Raw genomic sequence first — 24,949 nt, 5'->3', positions numbered from 1 at the left:
TCCCTAGCTGAGTTTTCCCTTTGTCTATAGGTTTCTTTTGCAGTCTCAGGGCCTGGGCCCGGTCTGTGCAAAGGAGGGAAGGGCCTTGGTAGAGCCACTAAGAAAAGCAGTGTCCCTGCTTTATGATCTGCACAGTCTTGGGCCCAGAAGAAAAGCAAAAGTCTTTAGGGAAGCCTTGTTCATTTGCCCCTTCAATCGGCCAGCATTTATTTACTTGGGGTCTTCCATGAGATGGCCTGGGCAGATTGGGGAAATGGAAATTCACAAGAACCAGCCCATGTCTGTAATGTTGGGAGTGGCTGGTAGGTCACATGCCTGAGCAAAGGGCAATAGGGATATGATCTTTTAAGTCCTGGCACGGTAGGCGTTCGCTTGTTCTGTTTATGATGGGCTAGTTCCTGTCCTGGAGCCCGCCTGCACCCTCCAGGCCCTGGTTCCTTCACAGATGGGTGTAGGTACCCCACTGGATCCACAGCTAATCTTTTCCACTTCAGACTCGGACCACGGGGCTCTTTGAGAAGCTGTGTCCTGTCCAGAGGGGCACCTCTCCAGGGATGGCACAGCTGGGACAACTGAGCTTTGATTGCCCCAAGGCTCTGTATCATGAGCAGTGGCCTGTCACTCCCGGGGCAGCCCGTGCGCAGTCCAGGTGGCTGCCATCTCCGCCCTGCCCCGCCTGGCTCACCAAAGGCCTCCTCTTGACTCCCAGTGGGCCAAGAGGGTCTGAGTGTCCCTTCCCACTGGAAGCCTGGGAACTTGCCAGGCCAGTGACCACCACTGGGGCTCTAGGTCCACACCCAGCCCGAACTGTCCTGCAAGCCTCCTCTGGGCCTGGTGCCCAGCACATGCCCACGCCACCCGCAAAGCTGAGGTACACTGTTATAAGGGTAGGCACTTTGCCATGGTGAGCTCTTATCCCCTCCGCAGGGACTAACTCCCCTCGTCTCCATCCACTCCACCCAGCCCCTCGCTCCTGTGGGGAGCCATCTGACACTGATGTGGAGCAGGAAGAGCCCAGGCTCTGGGAAATGGCCCTTTCCTTATGGGGCGCCCCGCCGGGGAAGGGGAGGGTGAGGGGCTGGAGTTCAGCTGCCCAGTCCTTTCCTCTGGCTTCAGCCTCCTCCCCTGTGAATCGAGGTTTGCTTCTGTGACCATCTGGGAGGCTGAGTTTGGCAAAGGGTGGGGATCAGAAGCCCATGATTCCGTGCTGGGCAAGAGCCTCAGCAGAGTATGGGGACAGAGGGGCAGTTAGGCAGAGAGCAGGAATGAGTCTCCCCAGTCCCCGGCCCCAAGGGTGGACAAGGTTGGCAGTGTGGGGGAAGAAGTCACAGAAGGTCCAGGCCCCCATCAGTCTGGGCCAGGTTTTACCCGATGCCCTCAGAGTGGCAGCAGAATCCTTCCCACCACTCTCCCCCTGCTGGGATCCTGGTTGTCACTGGTGATGGGCGCTGCACTTACAGCTGGCTGGGTGTGTGTGTGTCTATTACTGTACCATCCTGAGCGTCACAGTGCTGGGCCCAGCCCAGGTAGGAGAGAGGAGACAGGCACAGGTGAGGGGGCCGGAGGCATGTTCCCCAAGATCCCCCAGACTCCAGGGCCTCTAATGGGTGTCAGGGCAGGGCAAGGCCAAAGGCTCACAGGTTGTTGAGAGATGATCTGTGCCCACCGGGGAATCACACACATGCTAGCTGGATCAGCTGGGTGTCCCTGCCAGCTACACTGAGGTCACAGGTGAAGGAGCAGAGAGGACGGGTCCTCTCGAGCCCTCCCCACCCCCACTGGGAGCAGACGCAAGGCCAGGTGGGGAGCTTCTGAGGTCCTGGCTCCCCAAAACCTCTTGGCACTTCCCTGGCACTCCCAGCTTGACCTGCCAAGCTGAGCCAGCCCAGAGGGGAGGGCATAGAGAGCAGTGTAGGGGCCACTAGGAGGCTCACTGCCCTGGCATGTTCCTTGGGGCTCTTTCCAGGCTTGTGGGACCCAATGAGCCCCTGCATGGGCACAGGGGCCACAAGACACCTGGTCTCCAGGGCTCCCCTCAGCCCTTTCTGAGACTCTACCCCTAGGGCTTGGTACACTGACCAGGAAGGGGTAGGGCCGAGGTTAGAAGAAGCAAGTGACCTGGGGCCTGTGGGTGGTCCCTCAAGAGGGGGATAGCGATTGAGGATGTCAAGAAGGTGGCCTGTGCACCCCAGAGACCTTTAGAAAGCCTCACTCCACAGAGTCCCCAGGAAGAAGGAGGGCTCACTAATCTGAGCCATTTGCCCAAAACTCCTGGCCTGCTGTGCATTTTAGGGAAGGGGAAAGGAAGTTCTCTTTGAGCAAAGGTGTGGAGGTGGGGTGGGGGGGATGGACAGAGGAAAGCGCTCCCAGCGCAAAGCAGACCCTCTTCTTCATACTCCATTGACACCGTACCCAGCATCAGCGAACAGGAAGTGGAGGAGAATCAAGCCAGCGCTGAACAAGGAAGTCAGAATAAAATCACTTCATTTATTTCCAAAAGTGTAGAGGTGGGGAAGCAACATAATAAAAATTAAGGTCAGTTCCCTATGGATCCATTCTGCCTCAGGGGAGGGGCAGTGGCTCTCTGGGCTGGCCTATTCTCAGTGGGAGGGCTTCAGGCAGTCTGATCCCCCCGTTGCCATGGCAACCCTCAGGTCCATCACCAGTCAGAGCTGGTCCCTCCTGCCCCGCCCTCCCCTGGAGCTATCTACCGGTTAGTGGGTTAATTTCCAGATGCAGCGGCTCTGGACCCTCCCAGTGGCCGCCAGGTTCCCCACCCTCTCACTTTCCTGTCCCCTCAGCTGTCTGGCCTTCGGCCCCAACCCCTTTGTCCCATTGGGTACCCCCACCCCCACCAAGTCCCCGGCTTCTCTGGGTCACCCTCCTCTGGGGCTCCTTCCCTCTGTCTCCTGACAGTCAGGGCCATGGAGGCCTCAGTAAGTGAGCCCAGCTCAGCCCACTGTGGGGCCTGGGAAGGCTGCAGAGGGGCTGGAGGGTGGGAACAGGCAGATCGTCCCAAGGCCCAGTCCCACTGCCACCCCCGGCAGAACGCATCCTGCAGCAAAAGGTTAAAAAACGACTAAAAGACACAAGAGCGTGATAGACTGGGAAAGAGCATGTCCATGTGGGCAGCCCCAACGTGGGGAGGGGCTGTGATGAGCTTCTGGGCTCCAGTGCCCACTCGCAACCTGGAGGGCCTAAGTCCGCACCAGCCAAGTGGCCAGGGACTGGCTGGCACTGCCTGGCAGTAATGGAGCACTCTGGGGGGACAATCCGATTGCTCCAGAATCTTGGGTCTCCCAACCAGAGCAAACATCTGAGCCTACAGGCCGGCTCACCCCTGACCTGGCCATTGCTTCTGCTGAGCTCTTCTGTGGCCCTGCCCCCCGGACCCGAGGTCACAGGCTCTGGACTTGGGAGGCGGCGGGATGGAACTGCTTGAGCCCTGGGTCAGAGGGCTCCGGTGGGGCCAGGACGTTTCCCTGGGCCTGGAGGCCTGAGCTGGCTGCAACACGGGCGAGGGGAGCCTGGCATCAAGGCCAGGGCCCTGGACATCTGAAGAGAAAGTGGGGCCTGCAGGGGCGCCCCCAGTACCGAGCCAGCAGTGGGAGGGAGACCCGGGGAATCCAGTACATCATCACCCCACAGAAGGGCAGAGGGTGGGCGGCCGTCCGAGGCGGTGGGGACATCCTGCAGGCTCAGGGAGCCGTCCCACTTGCTGGCTGGGACCCAGCCCTGCGGATCTCAAGAGCAGGGAGAAAAGAGGGTGGTGTGAAGCCTGGAGGCCGGGCTGCAGGGGCTAACAGGCCGCACCTGTGCGAGTCTGGTCTGGCTGATGCTTCAGGACAGAGGGTGGAGGCGGGGCAGGACCCAGGAGGGAGGGTGTCAGAGGGAGGCGTGAACGCCTCGAAACCAGACAGCGAGAGAGGAAAGGCCGAGCCTCAAGTCTGTGGGCCACGCACCACAGCCTCCTGATGCCCCTCTGAACAGAACCCTGCCCTCCCCTTCAGCCACCACCCCCGCCTGCTCCCCCCACCGTCCCCGTGGGTGCCCCAAGGGCTGCAGCTTCATTTGTGGAGGTAGGCGTCCAGCCACAGCTGCCCAGACTTCCTTAGGGACCTGGAAGAGGAGGAAACAGACGGTCAGGGAGCAGGTCGACGGGACCAAGGGGCCAGGGAGCCCAGGGAGTCAGGGTCTGCCGGCCTGGGGGCCTCCTCTCAGCTCTTCATCAGGAGCCCAAGGACCCCTGGGGAAGGACCTTGTCCAACCCAGACAGAGGCCAGGCAATCCCTAGCGACAGAGGGGCCAGGTGGGGGCACCCGTGCCAGCAGGGCCCCTCTGGTCTCCACCTCGAGTGGTCCCACGACCACATGCCTCGCAATCCTCTCCCTGTCCCCTGGGGACCTGGGGGGTCCCCGACCCCCGTGCCCGCCCCGCCTTACCCAATGATGTCTTGCAGGGCCCGAAGCAGCGGCTTCTCCTGGTACTCAATGCCATGCTTGGCGCACAGGGACCTCACCAGGGGGGCGATCTTGTGCAGGTTGTGCCGGGGCATGGTGGGGAAAAGGCTGGGGAGAGCACGGGGGCAGGCGTGAGGGCTGGCCCACTGTCTCCACCGCCCAGATGGAGGCTGGCCACGCCCGGGAGACCCTGTTTGCCTCTCCCTGCGTGCCTGCAGGGTGGCTGGCCTGCAGCGGGAAAGGGCTGGGCCTCGGGCTTCCTGTCAATAAAGGGTCCAGTCGCCCGCCCTGCCAGGCTCACGGGATCCAGGAGGATGCCAGGCTCCATGTGCAGGGGTGGGCACCTCTGTGGTCACATGGCCCGGGGAACAAGAACCCAGGCCTCAAGGGGGCTGGCGGGGGTGGGGGCGGAGATACAGTCTAGGGTCGTTGGGGGAAAGATAGACAGGAGCCCCCACCTGCTGCCCTCTGCCAGGTGAAGCTGGTGGTAACTTGCCTCCACTGTATGCTCTCCACCCACCCCCACTCCCTGCCCACGCCCGTGCTCACTGGTGCTCGATCTGGAAGTTGAGGTGCCCACTGAACCAGTCATTGAAGAAGGACTGCTCCACGTTGCAGGTGGCTGCCAGCTGTTGGGGAGAAGGGGGGTGAGTGGCTGGGAGCAGAAGCACAAAGGGACCCCTCTCCTTTCTGCAAGGCCCAGCCTTCTCTGGGTCTCACCACCCTGCCCCGATTCCCACTGGTTCCTCCAGAAGCTCCCGGCCACCCTCTCCTGCCCGGCCCTGGCCCTCCCAGTGAAGGACACCGGCAGCCCCAGCGAAGGGCAGGACAGTGCAGGGCCTACGGGGCAGCCACGCTCCTGGGGACGTGAACCTGGGCTCCATGGGGCCCTCCTGGCAGCCAGCGCTGGCTGCCCTCACCTGGCTGCTGAACCAGTCGCGGTAGGGCTCTCGGTCAATCTCCATGACAATGTGATTCATCTGTGTGACCCACACAAACCAGTGGCTCTCCAGGAACCTGGAAGGGGGCTTGGCTCAGTGTGCAGCCTGGCGGCTCAGGCTCCACGGGGTCTGGGGAATCGGTGGGAACCGACTGTCTCTCCCAACCCCAAACGGGGCAAGGCGGGTACAAGTGAAGGGGATTGAGTGAAGCCCCTTGATGAGGGGCCCAGGCAGAAAGTGGGACCTCTGAGGTTTTCCTCGGCCGGCGGGGGGCCTCACATCAAACCCCCATCAGCACCAGTGCTTGGGGGCTGAGGGGCTAGTAGCCAGCAAAACTCAGGCACCTGATGAAGTTGAGGAAAAGGATGGATCCCAGGACACCATAGAAAGGGATGTAGGTGATGAAGAAACGGGTGTAGTAGCTGATGGCCCAGGCCAAGTCCTGCAGAGAGAAACACAGTTAGATGTGGGAGTGTCTTGCCCTCCTGGGCACGGAGTCCCAACCATAGGTGTGTACACAGCAAGCGCAGCTCACCGCTGAGTGAAGGCAGCCAAGAAACCCTACGGGCCTCCAGGAAGCTGGACACTGGGTCCAGCTAAGGATCCGAGGCCTGCCAGAGGAGGGTGTATACGACAGTCTTTGTGTCTAGGAGAAGGCTGAGCGGCTTTAGCAACATGGAGGGGCTACCGGCTCTGCATCTAGGGAAACCCGCAGGGATGGGGACTAGGACCCTGGTCCTGGGGATTCTGGAGGCGTACCACAATGTGCACACACCCCCGACACCCGCAGGCTCACAGACTACTCGTTGGCACCCGGGGGTCCTTACTCCAGCACGGCAAAGGCCAGGACGCCATCCATCACCCACCTCAGGACCCTCCCAGCAGCCTGACAGTGCTGGCCCTCTCTCCACACCTGTGGCTCCTCCCAGCCCCTCTTCCATTCTGCTCTCTCTTGCTGGGCAAGCACCCCACCTCCCCCAGCTGCCTCCGCAGCCCTGCAACCATGGCAACCAGAGTGAACTGTCTTAGCTCCAAGCCCACTCTGTCCACCCCTGCCAAGCCCTCCCATTCCACCCAGAGTAGCCACAGGGACTGGCGACCACTCTGCTCAGCCACCCTACCCCAGCTTGTTCCCACCTCAGGGCCTTTGCACTGACTGTTTCCGCCCCTGCATCACTTCTACCCCTCGGGAGGGTAGCGATGAGAGCACAGGTGTGTGCTAAGTCTCTTCAGTCGTGTCTAGCTCTTTGCAACCCTATAGACTGAATAGCCCACCAGGCTTCTCTGTCCATAGGATTCTCCCGGCAAGAATACCGGCATGGATTGCCACGCCCTCCTCCAGGGCATCTTCAGACCCCAGGATCGAACCCGTGTCTGTCTCCTGCATTCTTCACCACTAGTGCCCCTTGTGGCTATTCTGTGTAGCTTGTAAGTAATTTTCTGAGCTGTGCGTCTGATCCTCCATCTTCAGTATGGGAAAAGAATATCCCCCCCGAGGTTCTACAGGCCTGAAGGTGTGGCAACAATAAGCAGGGCTTGCAAGTCTGAGCTCTAACGACTCCACTCTGGTCCTGGCACCAGTTTGCTGTCATAGAGACCTTCCGACATGCAAGCTGGATCATGCCACTGCCATCCCCAAAGCCATCACGAGCCTCCTGCCCTGTCGGGGGATAAAAGACAAAATCCAGCCTCCCAGTAGGATGCACGGGTCCCTCACATGCCTGTCCACCATCCTGGCCTTGCCTACAGCCTGTCACGTCTCCTATGGCCCAGCCGTGCCATGCTGTGTCTAGCTGGATCTGCCCAGAGGCTCCTTCTCCCCTTATCTGTTCAGCAAACATCCTTCATAAGAGCTCTGTTCGGTTATCTCCACAAGCATTCAGTGAACACCTTCCCTGTGTCAGGGGGTGAGTTAGGTGCTGGAGGCAAACAGGAGTGCTTGAGAACCCCTTGTCTGGAAGGACAGAGTTTAGACAGAGATCCCTTCCATAGCATACAGAAGGGGACACACAGTTACAGGGGTGATGGCAGCATGGCATAGGGTCCCAACCCCGCCCTGATTTAGAAAGACTCCCATCAGGAGGTGGTGCCCGAGCCGGGCTGGGATACAGTAAAGGTTGGCCAAGCAAAGAACAGGAGGATGGATGTTTGCAGAAATGACAATGCGAAGAGAAGTCCGGAGAGGTGAGCAGGCAGGGGCTGTGTTTACATGTAGATTACATGCTCCATATACTCCAGCCCAAGCGCTCCAGGTGGGGGCAAGAGACAGTGGCCAGGTCACATCCGCCTGGGGGAGACTGGCCTCTGTTTTGGTGGCAAGGAAGAAGACCCACTGTGCTTTAAACGACAAGAATGTGGTTCCATTCGAATCATAAAAATAGGTCCCTGCCAACTGAAGGTGAGGAGATTCGGTTATTCCAGGAGCTCAGGGATGAAATGAGGGAGGCCCAATCCAGGACCCCCGGCCCTGCCGAGGGGGCACCAGTCTCCAGGACTCTAGGAGGCGGGGGCGGTTCTGTGCAGAGACTGTTTGGTCATGGTGAACCCAGGCTGGTCCCCGGTGTCGGTGTTATCAGCTGGGGAGGGAAGGAGTGGGAAGAGGGGCTGGGGAGGGGTCTCAAGGGCCAGCAGTGGGCAGACGGCAAGAACTCAGGACGGAGGTGGTCTTTAAGGGTACGTGTGCGACTAACAAGTCACTCAGTCATGTCCAACTCTTTTCGACTCCATGGACTGTAGCCCGCCAGGCTCCTCTGTCCATGGGATTCTCCAGGCAAGAATACTGGAGTGGGTTGCCATTCCCTTCTCCGCGGGATCTTCCCGACCTGGGGATCGAACCCGAGTCTCCCGCACGGCAAGCAGACCCTTTACCATCTGAGCCACCAGGAGAGCCCTTGAGAGGGTGGGGGAGTATTTTAAGTTCTGTTTCTACTTTTCGTCACATTCATTTTATTTCCTTTTCTGTTGTATGCAGTGCAGCAGTATGTACACATATATTAATGGAGGTGTGTGCTTATTAACTGTGGTGCAAAATGATACATGACCACGGGCCGCTGGTGTCAGGGGTGAAGGGGTAAAGGAGGTGCAGGGAGACAGAGGTGGAGGAGAACCAGTAGAGGCTGGACTTGGAAGCTGACGGGGAGAATTTCAAGGAGTGGATAGTGGGATCAGATGCAATGGACCTCCAGGAAGTTGAGGCCTGGGGACAGCCCCAGGATGCAGCCACTGGCAATGCTGGTTGGCCTTTGGAGCTGGACAGTTCTCAGCAGTGCGGTGGGTAGGGGTTGGGGGAGCTGTCCCGGGCATGGCATGGTGCCCACGAGGGGCCAGGTACACTCCATCCCTCCTGAGTTGTGACAATCAAAAATGTCTCCCTGGACTTCCCTGGCGGCTTAAGTGGTTAAGACTCTGTGCTTCCAACGGCAGTGGGCCCAGGTTCGATTCCTCATCAGGGAACTAAGATCCTGCATGCTGTGAGGTGCGGCCAAAAAAATCCCCAAATTCTCCCCGATGCTGCCAGTGGCTCAACAGAATTGCTCCCACTGAGGACCACCACCCCAGGTCACAGCTGCACGTGGCACCTAAGCTCACAGTTTCCATGAATCAGAAAACCACAGCACAGGGCAGGCCTCTGCCATGCGGGCCTCTGAGGGGTGCACTTTCGTCTGGCGCTAAGCCTGGTACAGTCAGCTACTGCCGTGCCCTAGAAGCCCAAGCTTGAACCCTACTCCCTGGCAAGAGAGCCCTGCCCCCAAGGGCCTGATCAAATGTCCCTGGCTGGGTCACCTGAGCCGGTTCAGGTATAAAGTCTGATTCCCTTTCCCACCGTGCCTATTTCATGCTTTGTCCTTCAGGGAACACACACAGTGAAAATTTTAAAAAAAGGGATTAAATATTCATGTCAGGCATCTGCCATGAAAGCAGATTAGAGTGTCCCGAGCAGCTGCAGCACTATCCTCTTCCACTGACTCCTCCCAGGGCTCAACAGTCACCACAGGGGCAGGAGAGCTGGGTTCCAATTCCCACCCCCTCACTGACCCAGAAACTCCTTCCCTCCAGCCCAGATGCGCCTTAATGGCCAGACACAGCTTCCCTGATAGCTCAGCTGGTAAAGAATCCACCTGTAATGCAGGAAACCCCGGGTCGATTCCTGGGTCAGGAAGATCCACTGGAGAAGGGATAGACTACCCACTCCAGTATTCTTGGGCTTCCCTTGTGGCTCAGCTGGTAAAGAATCCGCCTGCAACGCGGGAGACTTGGGTTCGATCCCTGGGTTGGGAAGATCCCTTGGAGAAGGGAAAGGCTACCTGCTCCAGTATTCTGGCCTGGAGAATTCCATGGAATGTATAGTCCATGGGGCTGCAAAAAGTCGGACACAACTGAATGACTTTCACCGTGGGTGGCAGTGCCTAACTGTCCCTGGAGCACAGTGCGTACTGATAAAAAGCATGCCCTACAAGCGTGTAGTACAGGTTTTACCAGCACAGGGCTGGTAAGGACTTCCAAATCCCTCCTCTTCTCCAAACAACCCCAACCTGCTCCTGAGTTCCAGGCTGGCCCTCTTAGCAGAATCAACAGGCACCTCTGCCAATAACACCAAGGAAAGCATGTAAGACAAAGTACTTTGAAGTCCTTCAATTGCTATACAAACACGAGGGCCTGTTACTGAGAGAGCAGTGTCTAGGGTATGGGAGGGGGGTGAGTCCAGGCGGTGGCACTGGGAGGTTCTCATGCTTGACCCACCCCTTGGTGTCACCTTGGGCAAGCCCCAAACTCTCAGAGTTTCAGTATCTTATGAAACTGAGTTTTATAAAACAAAAAAAGACCAGCGATACCAACCAAGTGTCCGCTTGGTCTGGAAGGCACGGGTCTTGTCCCTGTCCCTATCCCAGTCTCAGTAAACCCTGTTCTGCCAAAAGCAGGTTCTGCCCAGGGCGACCACCTCCCCCAGGGCCTCCCATCACGAGCATATTGTCCTCTTCCGAGAACCACACCTGCGTGTCTACATCAAGCCAAGGACCGTCCCTCTCCAGGGTCCCCTTCTCTCTCTGGAGTGATGGGCGGGATCGTGTCCCCTAAAATGACTCTTCATCCCCGGGACCTCACAGTGGGACCTTATTTGGAGACAGTGTCATTAGTAAGATGTGGTCGCTAGGGAGGGCCCTAATCCATGACTGGTGTCCTAAGACAGAGGGGAAACCTGGAGGCAGAAACACCCACAGAGAAGACGTTGGCCATCCACATGTCAGAGACAGAGGCTGGCCCAAACCACTTCTCACAGCCCCCAGAAGGGCCAACCCTGCAGACTCCTTGATCTTGGACTCTAGTCTCCAGAGCTGTGAGACAATGTGATCCTGTCGTTTAACAGAAGTGCCTGCGGCACGTTCTCACGCAGATTTAGCAAACTAAGCACCAGGCTGCTCTCCATTTACCAACCGGAGAGCAGTGTGACCTGGTCCACTGGCTCTTAGGGGCCTCACGGGGACTCAGGACGGGGCTGGCTGGAGCCATGGATGGGTGGACTGCGTGTGACTCATAACTCGGCCTTCAGGGAGTTTCTGAAGGGCTCTGCCAAGGCAGGGGCTCTCCCAGTGGACACCCTGCATGGCGGGATATTTTGGGCTGGGGTGCTGTGGCCTCGCTGGCTGCTGCTGGCCTCAGAACAAGTTCCTTCCCGAGAGTGACAAGGTAGTCACACCGGGAGGAGATGCCCGGGGATGTGGGCCGATCCAGGGTCTAGTCGCCCTCCTTCCCACACTCCTGGGTCCCTGGACTCACCACCCAGTCCTTGCGAACAATCATGGTCATGATGATCTGGTACTGGAAGTACAAAGGGATGAGCAGCGGCGGCCCAACTGCAAGAGAGAGAGAGAGGGGAGGGGCTTCGGGCGGCCTGTCCCGCCCGGCGGGCTGGAAGATGGGGAGGAGCTGGGGGGCAGAAGCCAGGATGTGGTGCCAGCTCTGGAGCTCCCGGGCAGAGGAGACCGGAACCCTGGCGCCCTGAGAAGGGCACCCTGCCCAGGAAGCCCGAGCATGGCATCTGGGTGTCTGGGCTGGTGTCCCTTCTGTGTATCACGGGCCAGGATGGGTTTGTGGCTATTGTTGCTCTGACAGCTTTGGTGTCACTTTCTGGGTCTGGAAGGGTGTCAGGTGGGAGCAGGGATGGACGGCCACACTGGGGTGGGAAGGAGGTAGGGGTTGTGGGGCGCCCGGGCACTCACTCAGGAAGAAGTACTCATGCTGGTGGTTGTAAGGCAGGTATTTCAGCTTCTTCTTGCCATACTGAGGAGAGAAGCAGAAACTGTGAGCCCCCAGCACCCATCGGACCCCCACCTCCCATGCTCTCCTCCACCTGCTCTGCAGTCCCTGTTCCTCCCGCCCAGGGGGGCTTTCTCTCCCTCTGCACCCTGGGCCCCTCTCGGCTCCCGATTGCTCTGGCCAACACTTCCTCAGCCCTCGCTGGGCGCACCAATCCCAAGCTGGCCTCTCAGCTCAGGCGCTCCTCTATGAGCTGGTGCTTCCAAAGCTGAAGCTCGGGGTCAAGTCACTGCCCACAGCCACACAAGAAGCAGGATGGCCGGGATCTGAACCCAAGAAAGTGGACTCAGAGCCCGTGAGACAGGCAGCAGATCAATGTTTGTTGAATGAATGTACCACGGAACAAGGAACTGGGGGTGGGGGTGTGTGTAGAGGCACTCGGAGCTCCCTGGCCAGCCTGTACCCCTTTGGAGACAGAAAAGCTCCTGGGTCCTCCTGAGGAGCTCCCTGGAGCCCTCAGTGGCTGGGAGAACCCAGGTAAGCGCTCGGGAAATTGTTACCAGTCACCAGGTCAAGCATCTAGTCCCTCAAGCTGCCTGCAGTTTCCAGGCTGAGACTTGACACTTGAGGTTCCAGGCCAGGGAGAGTCACCACACGGACTCTTCAGGACACATCTGGTCACCTGGTCTTACCCCGGGCACTCTGATGCCCAGGTATGCCACTCAGGAGGGCTGAGAGGTCTGGCTGGGGTGTGGACATCCTCACTGTACAAAGTGAGTGTGAGCCAGGGTGGGGGTGGGGAGACCTACGGCCCCACAGGTTCCTGCAAGCCCCTTACTTCCGAAGTCCAGCCCCCTGAGGCCCAGCCCACCCTGTTCCTTGGGGAATGAGACCAAAAGATGCCGCTCACAGAGGGGGACCTGCTCTTGCCTGCAATGCTGGGGCCTGCTCTGCCTCTCACCAGCTGAGACCCTGCACAGGTCACTTAGCCTGCATGAGCCTTGCTTGGCGTCCAAATCACTGACAGCTAAGAGGAGTCAATGAGAACACGGGCATGAATGCCAGGGGCTGACCCCTGGGACACGGCTCTTCCCCGGCCCCCTACCTCCTGCCCCCAGCTCCGAAGGTCGGTGCCACCCGCATCGCATGATGTCCACTCCTGCTTATTGCAGCCAGGAGATCAAAGCATGTTACAGAGGGAAAAACCCTGGATGTCCTCTAGACCAATGCTCCCATTCTCCAGGTGAGAACACAGAGATGGAGTGAGCGCCAGCATCACAGGGAGGGCCCACGGAGGAGCCCTGGGTGAGAACAGAGCCAAGTCTGGCCCCAGGGCATTCACCTTGGCACCAGTGACCACGGGGCTGGCACACCCGCTGAAGCACCATCAGAATCTATCTGGTCCGTGTGGCCTCCTGTGCCTTGATAGAGGTCTCACCCAATCCCCAGAATACACAAATCCTTTGCATGAAGGCTGTCGTTAAGACTGAGGCTGGTGGTCCTATGGTTATGAATCCACCTGCCAATGCAGGGGATGTGGGTTCGATCCCTGGTCGGGGAACTAAGATCCCACATGGGTCAGGGCAACTAAGCCCGTGTGCCATAACTTCTGAAGCCCATGTGCCTAGAGTCCTTGAGCAGCAACGAGAAGTCACCGCAATGAGAAGCCCTTGCGTCCTAAACAGAGAGTAGCCCTCGCTCACCGCAAGGAGAGAAAGCCCATGCACAGCAATGAAGACCCAGCCCCGCCAAATATAAACAAACAAAATTTAAAAGCTCCAGCCTACTGATTGTCAGTCGGGAGGAGTCAGCCTTTGGACAGGAGTCTGTACTCTGCACCCCACACCCTGGGCCAGCCTCTGAAATAAAAGGAACTTTTCTTTCTACCAATCTTGCCTCATATATATTAAAAAAAAAAAAAAGATTGAGGCAGGGCTTGGAGAGATCCCAGTCAGGGCACCCCAGACACAGTCCTGGACAATTTTGCAGGGGGAGGGAGGGATTAGAGGCACCCCCCTAAGTGAGTGGTCTGGTGGTCTGGGTTCTGGGGAGCGTGTGCTTCACGAAACAGTCCCCCTGCTCCCCCCGGGGTCCTGCTCTTCCTCCTAGAAGCCAGGAAACAGGCCCAGACTTTGCAGGCTTCTCCGGCCCTGACAGGTGCCCTCCTCACCACCCCTCTGCCCGACAGGTTGTCCCGAGGGACAGCCCCAGGCCCAGAGGAAGCTCAGGCTGGCTCAGCTCTATTCTGGGAGTGAGCACTAGGGGCAGGATAGGCTGGCGGAGGGTCACAGAGGGACTTGGCAGTGGGCACATCTGGGGAGCTGGTTTGAAGCTGCGTTTGCACAGCAAGCACCCCGTCTGCATGGATCCATGGTGCCCTGGAGGGGGTGACAGGAGATTACGGGGCTAATGCTCCCTGGCAGGTCAGCACTGCCGGCTCCTGCATGCATCCCTTCAAGGCCCTGGATTGCCCTGTGGGAGCTGCCAGGTCCCTGCCCCCAGGCAGTGGCTGGCCCCTCTGCCCACCCCTGAGGGCACAGGCTTTGGGGTTCGGGGCTCCAGATTTGGAAGCAGTTTGTTATTTGAGCAGCCCCCCTCCCCTGCCATGAGATTTGGGTTCGTTATGGGTACTCCTTAGAGCTATTGAGGGCCGGTGGATGACGGGGCGACAAAAGCCCTTCAGAAGGCAGGTCACGGATACACAGGCGCCTGTGTGCCGCGACACACGGACCATCACAGGGCATCTAATCCCATCCTGATGACCTCAGTTAGGGGGATTGTAAGATCGCCTGTCAGCGTGAGGCTGACCCAGGGCGCTAGCTTCTCCTCTGAAAACCAGCAAGCACAGCAGAGATTCAGGGATGCCAAGGGAGGCATGGGCCCAACCTGGTTTCTTGACTTTCCCACGCTCAGCTCTCTGCAGCCCTCGGTTATCTGCCATGGGTGCAGGGAAGGGAGGGAGAGGTGTCTTAGGATAAGAAGCCCTTGGAGGAGGGGCTCTTGGCTTCTTAATACATTAGGAAGCTGGAAGGATCCAAGAAACACAGGGCCCTAGTGTCCAGCAGGTGGTGGCCCCGGGCAGGGCCCTGCAGGACCGAGAAGCCCTGGCTGGGAGTCATTCAGCCAGGGTTTGGATGGTGACACTGCCTTTTCTAGCTGTAGCCTTGAGCCAATTATTTCACCTCTCTCAGCCTCGGCTGTCCCATCTATAAAGTGGGCTTGATGAGAGCCCCTGCCTCATGGTTAAGCAAGGATTAAGTGATGCCCCACATGTGGTGCTCAGCATGGTGTTGAGCCCAGGGACTAAGCAAGAGTCAGCCTTCCTGCCCACGGGGGCCTGCAGGCTCAGGGGTGGGGGGTGAGGTGCTGCACTCCTTCCCCCTGCAGAAGAGTCCTCATCACGATACACAGGAAGAAAGCCTGGGCTCTGGGGTGGTCACAGAGGAGACACAGACTCGAGCTGCGGGCGAGGCTCCGGGTGGTTTGCCGTGTCCAGACCCCGAGGTGCGGCAGCACATGCAGGACCCATTTTGACGTGTCCTCAAGCTGAGGCTGCGGTGAAGGCAATGGCACCCCACTCCAGAACTCTTGCCTGGAAAGTCCCATGGATGGAAGAGCCTGGTAGGCTGCAGTGCATGGGGTTGCTAAGAGTCGGACACGACTGAGCGACTTCACTTTCACTTTTCACTTTCATGCATTGGAGAAGGAAATGGCAACTGACTCCAGTGTTCTTGCCTGGAGAATCCCAGGGACGGGGGAGCCTGGTGGGCTGCCGTCTATGGGGTCGCACAGAGTTGGACACGACTGAAGCGACTTAGCAGCAGCACCAGCAGCAGCAAGCTGAGGCGGAAAGGGACGCAGGTCAGAGGCAGAGGCAGGGGGAGCCCTGGCAGCCTGGCTTCCCGGAGGCCCACGACCCTGGGGCCCTGGCCAGCTGACACTCCGGTGCTCTGCCTCCCCCGGACCACAAGGCCCGGCTTGGATTACGGGCTGAGGGGGTGCCAGGGGCATGTACAGGGGACTTTTCAGCCTTGGAACAAAATGTCTGAGCAACGACAAGGGCCTGCCTTGTCCATTCAGGGTTGGGGGAGGGGGGCAGCTGGAGAGCCTTGCCTGCCTCTGGGAAAGTACAGACTCACAGGCAGAGAAATGAGGAGCCGGCCACGGCAGGCATGCGAGGAATGGCAAGACTCCAGCCCAAGGGTCCCGGCTGCTCCAAGGGAATACTTGGCCTGTTTGCAAAGGTAGTCTGGAGGGTCAGCTGCTGACAGGCCATGGGGCAGGGAGAGCCTCCCATGGGGTCAGAAAAGCAGGTTCTCAGGCCCAGAGGCGGGCGAAAACACTCCTGGCTTCTGAGAATCCATTTACAGAGCTCCAGGGCTGATGGCCTCATGGTTCTCCTCCACAATACAGCAAAAAAAAAAAAAAAAAAAAAAGTGGGCGGTGGAGAGCAAAAACAAGACTACTCTCGACATCACCACTATTCAATTCAGTTCTGAAGTTCCAGTAACTTCATAAAGCCCAAACCAGAAATAAGAGTGGAGAGCTATTAGAAAGTGTCTAAATTTTCACTATTTTCCAAAAATATGATTGTCTACCCAGGAAATTCAAAAGAATCAACTGAAAAACAACTAGAATCACAAGCAGACATCAGTGGACCCTAGTTGGACATAAGATAACTCGCCAAATGGCAACAGTTTTCCTGAATACCACAGAAATTCCTATCGTCATGACAAAATATAGACGTTATCTAGGATTCAGTTGAAAGAAATATGGCCACAAGACATATAAAGAAGAGGAAAACTTTTCTAAGAGGTATAAAAAAGAGACTCAAGTGTAAATGGAGAAAGATGTCATATTTCTGGATGGAAAGACTGAATGTAAAGATGTAAAGTTTTTTCTGGAAGGGGCAAGTCAGTCCATGACAAGCTCTCAGGGAGCTATAAGGAGCCATGGGTGCCCAAGTCACCCAGACAGTGTCCTGCACTGACACGCAGTCCAGACCAGGCGCTGGGCTTCAGGAGAAGACACCTCACCCCTCATCAGGGGCAACATGAGCCGGGAAGGGGAAACCAGAAAACCTGGCTGACTCCTGCAAGTTATGGAGGCAGACCATCATCTTAGCCAAGCCTCATGTGGCCAAAGTCAAGCATTCAAAAGTGAACCTAAGGACTTTCCTGGTGGTCCATCCCACCTGCGACAGGGCCCCCCAAAAAGTGAAACCATAAAGCACTGAAAATATATGACGAACTTTCTGAGCATAAAAGAAAGGTTTGGGGACTTGCCTGGTGGTCCAGTGGTTAACACTTCACCTTTTAATGCAGGGGGTGTGGGCTTGATTCCTGGTCAGGGAACTAAGATCCCACAGGCCTCATGGCCAAAACACATAAAATAGAAGCAATATTGTAACAAATGAATACAGACTTTAAAAAATGGTCCACGTTCTTAAAAAAAAAAAAAGAAAGAAATCTTTAAAAAGAAAAGTGAAACCATAAAACACTAAAAATCTGTTGAAACACTTTCTAAGCATAAAATAAAGATTCCTTCCAAGCAGCATAGTCCTGGCAACACCAGGAATCCAGGAACAACTGGCCTCTTCCCGAGTATGTGAGAGAGGGTTTCATGGAGTGCTGTGGTCATGGCCTTAAGTCAATGGCAACGGGATGGCCAGATCCTCTAAACTTCCACTGTACCTCCCAAAAGTCGGCACTTGAGAGGCGTCCAGGGAGAGATGTTGGAAGGAATTTCACAGCCACCACACAGAAAGAGACGCCTTGGCCGCGTCGCTGGTGAGACTAGGTTTTATTGTCAGGAACACAGAGAGCTTGTCAAGCCAGTCAACAGCTCTACAACACGAAGCCTCCCCACCTAGAAAGGGAAGCCTTTGTCTTTTTATCACTTAATGATAAATACATAAGTGGACTGACTCCACTTAATCAGTCCTACTATCTAGACACTTCAAATCAAAGCGAGCAACCTCATGGCAAGAAGGAAAATGCAAGCATGTATTTTGGCAAAGAAAATCCTCACACTTGAGAAAGCTCGTGCGAGTCCCTTGAACTGCAAGATCAAACCAGTCAATCCTAAAGGAAATCAACCCTAAATATTCATTGGAAGGACTAATGCTGAAGCTCCAGTACTGATGTGAAGCCACCTGATGTGAAGGGCTGACTCACTGGAAAAGACTGATACTGAGAAAGATCGAAGACAAAAGGAGAAGGGGGATAGCAGAGGATGAGATGGTTAGATAGTATCACTGACTCAATGGACATGAGTCTGAGCAGACTCCGGGAGATAGTGAAGGACAGGGAAGCCTGGTGCACTGCACTCCATGGGGTTGCAAAGAGCTGGACACGACTTAGCCCCTGAGCAACAGCAACAAAGTCCTTGGCCAGCCAGAGAGGCTCCACACGCCCAAAGAACCAAATTTTGGCTAATTTCCTCTGAACTGACAATGTCACAGAAAACTTATGTTTCTGCTCAAATATTCTGTTGGGCAGATATGAGACGGGAGGAGTGGGGTACCAACCAGAGTTGAGGGAAACGTCTCTCTCCTCTTCCTCTTTGAAGTCTTGGATGCCAACATTTCTGGGAATACAACCAGTTCAAGACACTGCTCCTCATGGAGGGTAAACGTGCCTCTCTTGGCAAATGCTTGAAGTGTGTGAAGTGAAGTCACTCAGTCATGTCCGACTCTTTGTGACCCCATGGACTGTAGCCCGCCATGGGATTTCTCCAGGCAAGAATACTGGAGTGGGTTGCCATGCCCTTCTCCAGGGGATCTTCCCAACCCAGGGATTGAACCTGGTTCTCCTGCATTGCAGGCAGACGCTTTATTCTCTGAGCCACCAGGGAAGCAATCTGTGCACAGTTTGGTCACACTTAAGATCTACATAAAAGCAACAGGGATCTTCTACACTTTGGTTTACATCATCAATGTATTTCAGAAAAGTAAAGCTTCTATAACATTTTTTTTTTTTCACCTAGAAGCACTACTTAAAAAAAGAAAAATGAGGACAGTCTTTAAATTCTTTAAATGCCTTGGGCATGGCTTTATTCAAAGACTCAGCAACACCAAATTTTCCTGTCTTAGAAACACAACAGAGGACTGGACAGCCCCAGACGAGGCCAACACACTTGGACTCCAGCAAAGAGGCCCCACATTTGCTGAAGCAGCCAGTTGCAAGAAAACGGTCTAAGTTTGGATTTTTGTTTTTAAAAAAGATATGTGTGTCTTTGTTTCTTCACACATAGAAAATACCTGGAAGGATTAGAGACTGCTGTCAACAGTGGTCACCAATGTTGACACCAACAGTTGTCAGCAATGTCAGGGGCATGACAACTGGAGGCACAGCAGGGATGGGAGAGAGACCAGGCAACTCGCTTCTCAGTCTGGTCAATTACTGTTATTACTTAAACACTTACAACAGGTATGTCTATACTTATAATAAAAAATTAACTAATATTAAAAACAAGGCAGGGGCTTTCCTGGTGTCCAGGGATTGGGAGTCCACCTGCCAGTGCAAGGGACATGGGTTTGATCCCTGGCCTGGGAAGGGACCCACACGCCACGGAGCAACTGAACCCACGTGCTGAAACTATTGAAGCCCGCGGTCTACAGCCCATGCTCCACAAGAGAAGCCACCACACTGAGAAGCCCTTGCTCCACAGCAACAGAGAGAGTAAGCCCCCATCACTGGAACTAGAGAAAACCAGTGTGCACCAACGAACACCCAACACAACCAAAACTTAAAAAAAAAAATGACTTTGCCTTCCAGGGTAGGGGGTGAACTTTTGATCCCCGGTCCAGGAGCTACGATTCCAGATGCTTTGTGGCCAAAAAACCAAAACATAAAAAACAGAAACGATATTCTAACAAATAAAGACTTTAAAAAATGGCCCACATTAAAATATATATATATATAAAATTAGTTAATTAAATAAATAAAATAAAGACAAGGCAGTGTGGTGGAGTGGAAGGAAATGGCTCAGCTGTCAGATAAGGAGCCTCATCCTAGAACAGCCACTAAACGATGTAAGCCTGACCACATGCCCTCCTCCTGCTGAGCCTCACTTCGCGTCTGTGGTGAAGCAGGTGGAACCAGACCCTGTGAAGGTCCCTCCAGCATCGGGGACTGTGACTTTCCAAGTAAGGTTTCCTGGAGCTGATCTTTGAGAACCAAGCGTGAGCCTTGGAGTTGTGCCTTCCTGTCAAACTGGAAGGAATAAGCTAGGAAATGCTCTTCCCCAGACCGTGGGCATCAAGGAGGTATCTAACACTCTGATAAGGAGCTGCCTTCATTATTTAACCAGGAGGCCATTCCATAGAAATTCCAGCTGGAATTACTCAGGGTGTCCACGAAAGGTTTCTGTGTAAATATCAGACACAGACATATGTGTCTGACTCTTCACCTTACAGTCCCTCCCGATTCCTGCGTGAGCCAAACACTCCCGGGCCCATCCCATCCCCTTCATCATACCTCAATGGGCTGCCACTCGCCCAGGACAAACACATGCAGCATGTTTACATCCGGATCCTTGTGGAAGATGTTGGGTTTGGCGTGGTGCTGGAAGTGGCGATGGTTCCACCAGTTGGCAGAGGCACCCTGTCAGGGGAGGAACAGGGATGAGCAGGGCAATCCTGGCAGTAGGGGTGTGGGGGGGTGCCCATGACCTACACTTCTTGGGACCAGTTCCTAGCAGGTCCAATACTCAGGTTCCAAAAGTCAGAAATTGACTCTGCCAATGCTGAGTCCAGAGTGCTGGGCAGCCCCTTGGCCAGGACTTCTGCATGGAGCCAGCTTACTCCACCCTTCCAGGCCTGTCTCCCTGATCATAAGACAGTGCTGGTGATAGATGGAGAGGCAAGTGCTTCAGCACACATAGGGGGCCTCAGCTGTCTGCCAGTCCCAGGGATGAGGCTAACACCCCTCATCCTCTGCTTGTCTCTCATTTGTGCCTGTTGTGCAGAGGGGGACACTTCCATTCGGGGAACAGTAAGAAGTGGTCCTTACCATATGGACCCAGCACTGCACCCTTAGGTATGTGTAACCAGAAGAAATGAAAAATTGGCCACACAAAAACCTGTACATCCTCAGCAACATTATTTAAAATAACCAAAAAGCACAAACAACTCAGAGGTCCATGCACTGAAGAGTGGATGAACACTGTGGAAGATCCAAATGGAATCCTGTTTGGCCATAAAAAGGTGTGACGTGCAGACACGCACTACAGCATGGATGAACCTGTAAAGCATGGTGCCAAGCGAAAGAAACCAGCCTAAAGGAGTCTATGAACAGTGTCCTGAGATTCCATTTATATGAAATGTCCAGCACTGGGGAAATCCATGGACAGAAAGATGAGAGGTTACCTAGTTCCAGGGTTGGGATGAGGGGTTTAGAAGTGATGGCTAAGTGGTGTGGGGTTTCTTTTAGGGGTGATGAAGATGTTCCGAAACTGATTGTGATGGAGGGTGCACAAATCTGTGAATATACAAGTCATTGATTTGCACACGTAAATGGGCAAACTGTAGAGCTTGTGAATTAGATCAAGAAAGCTTAAAAAAAAAAAGAAAGAAATGAAGACCACAAATGGCTCCTGCTCTCAGAGGGCCCAGAGAGTAGCTGGCAAGACAGCCCCACAGCCAGACGTGCTGCTGCACTGAGAGGTAACCGCTGAGTCACGTGGGCAAGTCACACCATAGCCAAAAGCTTGGGGGAGCTTAAGAAACAGTCACCAATACAAGCAGGTAAGCACTTTCTGGTTCTAACAGGCAAATGATAATCCCAGGGAATTCCCTGGCAGTCCAGGGATTAGAGTTCCAAGCTTTCACTGCCGAGGGCCCAGCTTCAGTCCCTGGTCAGGGAACTAAGATCCCACAAGCCGCACAATGCACAATGTGGCCAAAAATAACGAAAAACTGTAATAAAAGTCATAATAAAATTATGACTCTAGGAGACAAGAAGCATTACATGAGTATTTCTTTCAAGGCCATGAATTTCTGTCTCACCAGCTCCAACTCCGGGTGTATTTTGACGGCATGTCCCTCCATGGAGTCACCCAGTCATACAAAGAAGGAAACAAAACTCCTCTGACTCGTCAGCATGAGGGTTTCACGGGTGAACAGCTGCTGGATCAATCAATGTTTTGGCCTAGGGTCTGGTCATCTACAAAAAGGCCTAATTGCAAAAACAAACATTTCACTTGGAAGATGTTTGGGTACAAACACAGTCTCTGGACCCTAAGGGCCGTGGGTGGGAACAGCTCTGAGCAGCTGTGGCCTTTGCGATGACCTCAGGTCCCTGGGCCTCCAAACCCAACAGAGCAAAAATAAAAAATAACAGCAAATGAGCTTAGAGGATTGGGAAATGAGATGATACACTGGTCTTTCTAGCCAAAAGGAGCCAAGTTCCTGGGAAAAGCACAATGGAGTCCCTGACACAAAGGAATTAAGGAGCAAGGTATGTGAAACATGAGGTTTAGAATACACCAACCAAGAGATGTTTGTTGAATGAATATTGGAGGAAAGAAAGACAGGCTGTGAGCACCATGAGGATGAGCTGTGGCAAGGTGGGGCCACCCCCGAACTTGGCATGGGGTGTAATGATGAAATAGCTTTTGACGGTGCTCTTCTCTGCTGATTCTCTTCCATTCTTCTTCACTAGGCCCAACTTTACATACCATTCCTGGGACAGGGCAGCCCTGCCTGCCTTGGAGCCATGATTTAATGATGCCTGTCCTGGGGATGGAGCAGGGAAGGAGGCCAGCCATTGTCTACCTACCAAGGGAGAACAGGGCTTCCCTCCACACTGGGGTAGGGGGGGCCTCATTCCACATGGGTAGGGGGCTTCACTCCACACTGGGGTTGGGGGGGGTCTCCACTCCACACTGGGATATGCTGACAGAGCTGTAAAAGTTTTGGGAGGCCATTCAGAAGGTCTGCCCTTGGGCAGCATACCGGCTAGGAGGGGCCAGACAGAGCGAGGGTCCCTTTTCTGACAGAGGCGGGGTGACGGCCTTGGGGGAAGGGGAGCGTGGGCTATCACAGAAGCGGAGAGAAAGCCTCCCTGGTTGGCGCCAGCAGTTCTGGGAGAGCCGCAGTAGAGTCTCATTAACAATATTTTCAAAAATCTATCACCCTTTTGCTCATCTTGTTTTGAAATGAGAGAACTGCCAAGTTTGACAATCTCTCTCAACCAAGCGACAGTCAAGTAATTTTTAATTAAACTGAAGTAAAATAATAATAAATTTGGTTTCAGTATAAATAATAAAGTTAAATTTCATCTTCGGACTTTTTATATACCGCCTTTCCAAATTTTAAGTAGCTTTCAACTACTTTAACGCTCTGGTGAATGAAATTCAACCAGTTAAAAAAAAGAGAGAGCGCGAACGCATAAAAACATGTATGTAAGATACAAGTTGTCCTTCAGTTTCATATTCCAATGTGTCTCAAAGTCCTAATCTTTATTTAAAATGTTGGTATTTTGTTGCTTGTGGATTTTTTTTTAATTTTGCATTAATTTTACTTAAAAAAAAAATTGCATGGCAGCCTGGATAGGAGGGGAACTTTGGAGAAGAATGGATACATGTACATCTATGGCTGAGTCCCTTTGCTGTCCACCTGAAACTATCACAACATTGTTAATCAGCTTATACCCCAAAATAAAATTTAAAAGCTTTTAAAATATTGCATTAAAATGCTACTTATTTCATTCTTGATTCTTTTTGTGGTTGCTTAAATTTTGCGTTCCTGGCACACACTTGTGTGCTCGCTTGCCTCGCCCTAGTCCCAGCCCTAATGGCCCCAGATAAGGCTGAGGAAAGACTCTAGGTTCCAAAGATTTCCATCTCCAGATGCAGTCTAGACGGTGCCAGGCCTAGCGGTTTGCATTTCATCCTGGGTGCAATGCCAGACAGAGGCTCACCCTCACAGAACCCCGTCTGTACAAGGTTAACCCTGGGAAGAAATGGCCATGGGAAGTGACATGGGAAGAAATGGCCACCGGAAGTGACATGGGAAGAAATGGCCACCGGAAGTGACAGGGGAAGAAATGGCCACCAGAAGTGATGGGGACCAAAGGAAAAGGCATAGGCAGAGGGTGGAGGGCTCGCCCAGGGAATCCCATTGGCAGCACAGGCTGGCATTAAGAAGCGGGTCCCAGCATCCTGAAGCTCCCGGCACCCCATTCAGTGCCCTCAGTGGGCTGAGCTAAGACATCTGAGTTGGTGGGGTCCTTGAAGACCTTCCCCAGCCAGTTCCTTTCTATCCCAGCAAAGGCACCAGAGGAGCAGCTGGACCTACAGGCTTGTCTGCAGCCATGTGCCCACCACATGCCAGAGTGATACTGTGAAGCCCGGGATGCTCCTCGCTCTGGGGCATCCCTGACCGAGCTGCCCAGTTATGCCACTGGCTTGGACACAGCACGGACACAGCTAGCAGGGAGCTGGCAAGCCATCAACAGAACCCAGGGCCCTGACCTCCTAGAGCCTCCCAGCCCAAGTACTCTGTCACTCCAGATTTCACAAATCAACGTTCTAAAAGAAGGCCAATCCCCTGTCCCGACCTCATCCTCTGACACAAGAGCTGTGTCCCAGAGCCCTTCAAGGACACACGGACACCAGGAGGGACAGGCCCTCCCGGCTCCCACCCAGAATCTGGAAACAGGACAAAGTCCATCTTTGTTAAGTGTGTAGGGATAACCTGGGTCTGGAGTGAAATGCTACTTTCAACACCGAGGAGGGTTTTCTCCAACAGAAAAAGGCATAAAATGAAACAAAGTGCTCTACTATGTGCATCCTTCACCCCTGAAATTCTGGAAAGAAACCAGGTTCTCAGACAGCTCCAGGCTCAGGGCCAGGCAAACTGCTTGCTAAGGAACTGGTTACCAGTTCAGTGGTAATTCACTCCCAACCAGATCCAGAGCCGACAAGTGGAAGACTGGATGTTTTCGGGTTGCAGGGGTTGACATTTTAACCCAGACACATAGCTTTTCCCAAGCCAAGGTAGGGAGGGATGGGAGTGTTTGCAGCTGGATGCTGCTGGGGTAGGGCTGGGCAGGAGGATGAGAATCTGTTTCGAAGGGAGACTTGGCAAGGACTTATTTCCAAAACCAAAGAGATAATGCCTATCACATGAGCACAAGGTCGCTGGCAAGTCCAGTTTGTCTTTGTACAAACTTGCCAAACTACAAGGCTGTTGCAGGTCTGCCTCCTGATCTGTAGGGCGATGAGACAGCTACCTGCCCTTCTGGGTTTTACACAACTCTTGCCCTTTGGCTCAGTACACTGTTTGAA

The 24,949-nt window shown here is 54.6% G+C and overlaps 1 protein-coding gene across 1 annotated transcript in view; it reads right to left on the bottom strand.

The window, feature by feature from the left end:
• Positions 1 to 2,467: 2,467 nt before the first annotated feature.
• Positions 2,468 to 24,949, bottom strand: part of FADS2 (fatty acid desaturase 2) — a 38,029-nt gene continuing 15,547 nt past the window's right edge. The window contains exons 5-12 of the mRNA XM_040255992.1: positions 20,137 to 20,262; positions 11,620 to 11,680; positions 11,177 to 11,253; positions 5,746 to 5,843; positions 5,381 to 5,477; positions 5,010 to 5,089; positions 4,443 to 4,568; positions 2,468 to 4,119 (exon numbers count right to left, since the gene is read on the bottom strand). Coding sequence (XP_040111926.1) covers positions 4,068 to 4,119; positions 4,443 to 4,568; positions 5,010 to 5,089; positions 5,381 to 5,477; positions 5,746 to 5,843; positions 11,177 to 11,253; positions 11,620 to 11,680; positions 20,137 to 20,262 — 717 coding nt within the window. The 3' untranslated portion in view covers positions 2,468 to 4,067. The remainder of the gene's footprint in view (positions 4,120 to 4,442; positions 4,569 to 5,009; positions 5,090 to 5,380; positions 5,478 to 5,745; positions 5,844 to 11,176; positions 11,254 to 11,619; positions 11,681 to 20,136; positions 20,263 to 24,949) is intronic.

This window comes from Oryx dammah, unplaced genomic scaffold (assembly GCF_014754425.2).
Source record: "Oryx dammah isolate SB20612 unplaced genomic scaffold, SCBI_Odam_1.1 HiC_scaffold_15, whole genome shotgun sequence".
Classification (NCBI taxonomy): Eukaryota; Metazoa; Chordata; class Mammalia; order Artiodactyla; family Bovidae; genus Oryx; species Oryx dammah.
Note: the sequence above shows the minus strand (reverse complement) of the source record. Positions and strands in the feature narration are given on the sequence as shown.